Below are 3,024 nucleotides of genomic sequence, written 5' to 3'. Positions count from 1 at the left end.
CTCAGCATGGTGGCATGGGTATACCGTTCCCCATAGCGACCACTATAGGACGCAGTTCGAAGTTCCCTTGAAAGGGAACGTCTCAGCTTACGTGTGTAACCATGGTTCCCTGAGACACTGTGTCCTCTAGGTTTCCTGCCATGCTTCGGACACAAGCTTCAGACGAAGAAGTGGATGATGTGTTCTCCCGACGCCTATTTATACTATAGTCGCACCGGTAGTAACGTCATGGGCTGTCGTCGGCCAAAGTGTTGTTGGTGTTTTATGAATGTATGCTTCAGACACGGGTCACGACGAGGCGTTCCCCATAGCGACCCCTAGAGGACGCAGTGTCTCGTTCCCTACTCCGGGAACCATGGTTACATACATAACCTGAGATGCTCTCTTCCGCTTTTTTGTGCATGGATGAATAAATACAGACAAAATTACATCAAAATGTGTGTGGGCCTATTTTTTGTTGTGAATGTCCCAATTGAGGTACAGGATGTGAAAATTTCAGATAAATGTTCATGTTATATATTTTGGTTGCATTTGTGAGTTAATAGAAATGTAGATGGTTGTTTAAAATAGGTATATATTATCATAATATCGATATATCGATCGATATACTCCTGTATTGAATCGAATCGTAATCGTATCGTAGAATTTTTTGAGGTATTGGCAAATATCATATCGCTGGGTATGAGAATCGATATCGTATCGTATCATGACGAATCATCCGATTTACACCCCTAGTTAATTACTCCTGCTGTGGACTTCTGCTGAGTCCTTATCAACCACAGTAGTGATAAACTCCTGAGTCCTGGAGTGAAGAGAATATCACAACATGCTAAACAACTAAACATATCAAACGACTGGTCTGTTACTAGGTCATATGCCAACATTAGCCAAGACTGTGTTATCCTCGGTAGTTGGAGTCTAATGCGGTTTGTGTTCTTGAAGTTTGTGCATGAGTGAGAAGAGTCTTTAAAGTGTGTTTGTGTATCATAAAAGTGTGCGCATGACTGAGCGGGGTGTGTTGTATGTGTGACTGAGTGGAATCCTCAGTGAGAAGTTTGTGTTTTGGTTGTTGGACAAGGTCCAAATTGTGCTTTGAGGTTGTGTTGATCTAATTTTTTAATCATTGTTTTCCGTGACTGAGTGGAACAGGGAGTAACATTCCTGGCACTTGGAAATGGGGCTCCAGATGTGTTCAGTGCCATGGCTGCTTTTTCTCACCCTCAGACTGCTGGTCTTGCCATTGGAGCACTGTTTGGTGAGAGATCAGCTCTGTTAAACATATACCAAACTTCCTACTTCACACACATAAACATCAAGGACGTGTTGGAGTATTTAAGGTAAACTGTGTAATTCTCAACTAAAAATGGCACAGAATTGAATTGTGCAGGTTGCTTGAATCATGCAAGTGGTTTGACCATAACCTCGAGACTGTTTGTTTTGACTGAACAGTAGCAGTATTCATACAGCTCCATTGGGTGCCACAGAAATTACACACTTCACATTAAAGTCTTCTGAACAGATTCATCAGTCATTAAAAAAACTTGAAAAAAAAAAAAAACATTATCTTAATGTGAATTTTTTTCCTAGGGGCGGGAATCTTTGTTACAACAGTGGTAGCTGGAAGCATTGCTCTGGTTAAGCCTTTCACTGTGGCGTCCCGTCCATTCCTTCGGGATGTCATTTTCTACATGGCAGCTGTGTTTTGGACCTTCATTATCCTATATAAAGGCCATATTTCCATGGGAGAAGCCATGGGTCCGATAACCGTTATTCACTTAATCATATTTATACCATCTTTTCATTCATTTAGGAAATGTACACATTTTCAATCTGCATGTTCCACTTTCATGCATAATATATCGATACAGTTATTATTTCATCTTGTTAGACAAGTCATCTGTTTCTTCCTATCATTCTTTTTTGTTCTCCACAGGTTATCTGGGGCTGTATATTGCATATGTTTTGACTGTGATTGTTAGTGCATATATTTACAATCGTCAGAAGCATCAACTGAATGGATCGGCCCAGACCTCAGGCAGAGAACAGGGTAAAGACTGCAGTCTTTCTCAGCACTGAACTCACAAATCACACACCACACTCTTTTTTAGCATCTTTCAGTCACATTACAATTCCTGAATGAGGAGTGACAATTTTTTTATTTTATTTAAGGTAAACATGTTAAAATGTGTTGTAAACTCACATTATTATTGTTTTTGGTGACTGAGATTTGCTTACTTGAGTACTCATTCCCATTCCTAGTAATATATGAATGAACTGCACTAAACTCTCACGCATTCAGATATAGTGTTCACAACAATGCAAACCCAAAGCTATGTCAATTTAAATAAAGTGTTATGAAGTTTATGAAATAAAAATAATGCTCTTTGCCTTGCAGCAGTGTTAGTCTGATCACTGGGCAGAGATTAATGAGTGCTGTTCTTGACTTTTAGGAGAGATTCTCCCATCTGATTCATATAGAGAAATTCAGAGTGCCAGCATGCAAGCACACGGTGGGTCACTTCCTCTCAACTTAAAACTATGTTGGCTAAGTAAGTGGCTGGAGTTTCGGTGGGTTATGTATGCGTGATTGTTTTCAACATCACAGTAATTTCATAATAATGGGAGTTTGCAAGCGTGTGTTGCTATCTGCATTGGTAACCGTGAAAGTGAGAGAGAACTTTGCATCTTTAAGGAAATTCTGTATGGTGTAACAGTGTTTCTATTTGCTCAGTCATTACATTTTATGTTTGTGTGTGCTTCATTGGCTCTGAAATGCTACTCATCAACCATTTTTTTTAGACTATTGGTTTGCATTTGTCTGTGAAATTCTTGCATGTATGTGTTTGTAAGTGTTTGTGTGTATATATGTGTGTTTCAGATGACGGAGAGTATGAGCCTTTGCTGCCTTACACTCAATCCACTGCTCAGGTCTTCCTGAATGCCATTAACCCGGTGGACAGCCGGACCTGGAGGAGACAGCACTGGAGTGCCAAAGTCCTCAAAGTGATCAAGGTAAAAAAAAAA

The 3,024-nt window shown here is 39.9% G+C and overlaps 1 protein-coding gene across 2 annotated transcripts in view; it reads left to right on the top strand.

Moving 5' to 3' along the window:
* LOC107554640 (sodium/potassium/calcium exchanger 6, mitochondrial) overlaps positions 1-3,024 on the top strand; it is a 13,929-nt gene that overhangs the window by 10,280 nt on the left and 625 nt on the right. Inside the window, exons 5-9 of one of the 2 annotated variants that reach the window (XM_016237214.1) lie at positions 1,150-1,255; positions 1,588-1,755; positions 1,934-2,047; positions 2,451-2,510; positions 2,879-3,012. In XM_016237214.1, coding sequence (XP_016092700.1) covers positions 1,150-1,255; positions 1,588-1,755; positions 1,934-2,047; positions 2,451-2,510; positions 2,879-3,012 — 582 coding nt within the window. The remainder of the gene's footprint in view (positions 1-1,149; positions 1,256-1,587; positions 1,756-1,933; positions 2,048-2,450; positions 2,511-2,878; positions 3,013-3,024) is intronic. The other variant, XM_016237215.1, reaches the window with a different exon arrangement.

This window comes from Sinocyclocheilus grahami, unplaced genomic scaffold (genome assembly GCF_001515645.1).
Source record: "Sinocyclocheilus grahami isolate Dianchi unplaced genomic scaffold, SAMN03320097.WGS_v1.1 scaffold508.1, whole genome shotgun sequence".
NCBI lineage: Eukaryota > Metazoa > Chordata > Actinopteri > Cypriniformes > Cyprinidae > Sinocyclocheilus > Sinocyclocheilus grahami.
Note: the sequence above shows the minus strand (reverse complement) of the source record. Positions and strands in the feature narration are given on the sequence as shown.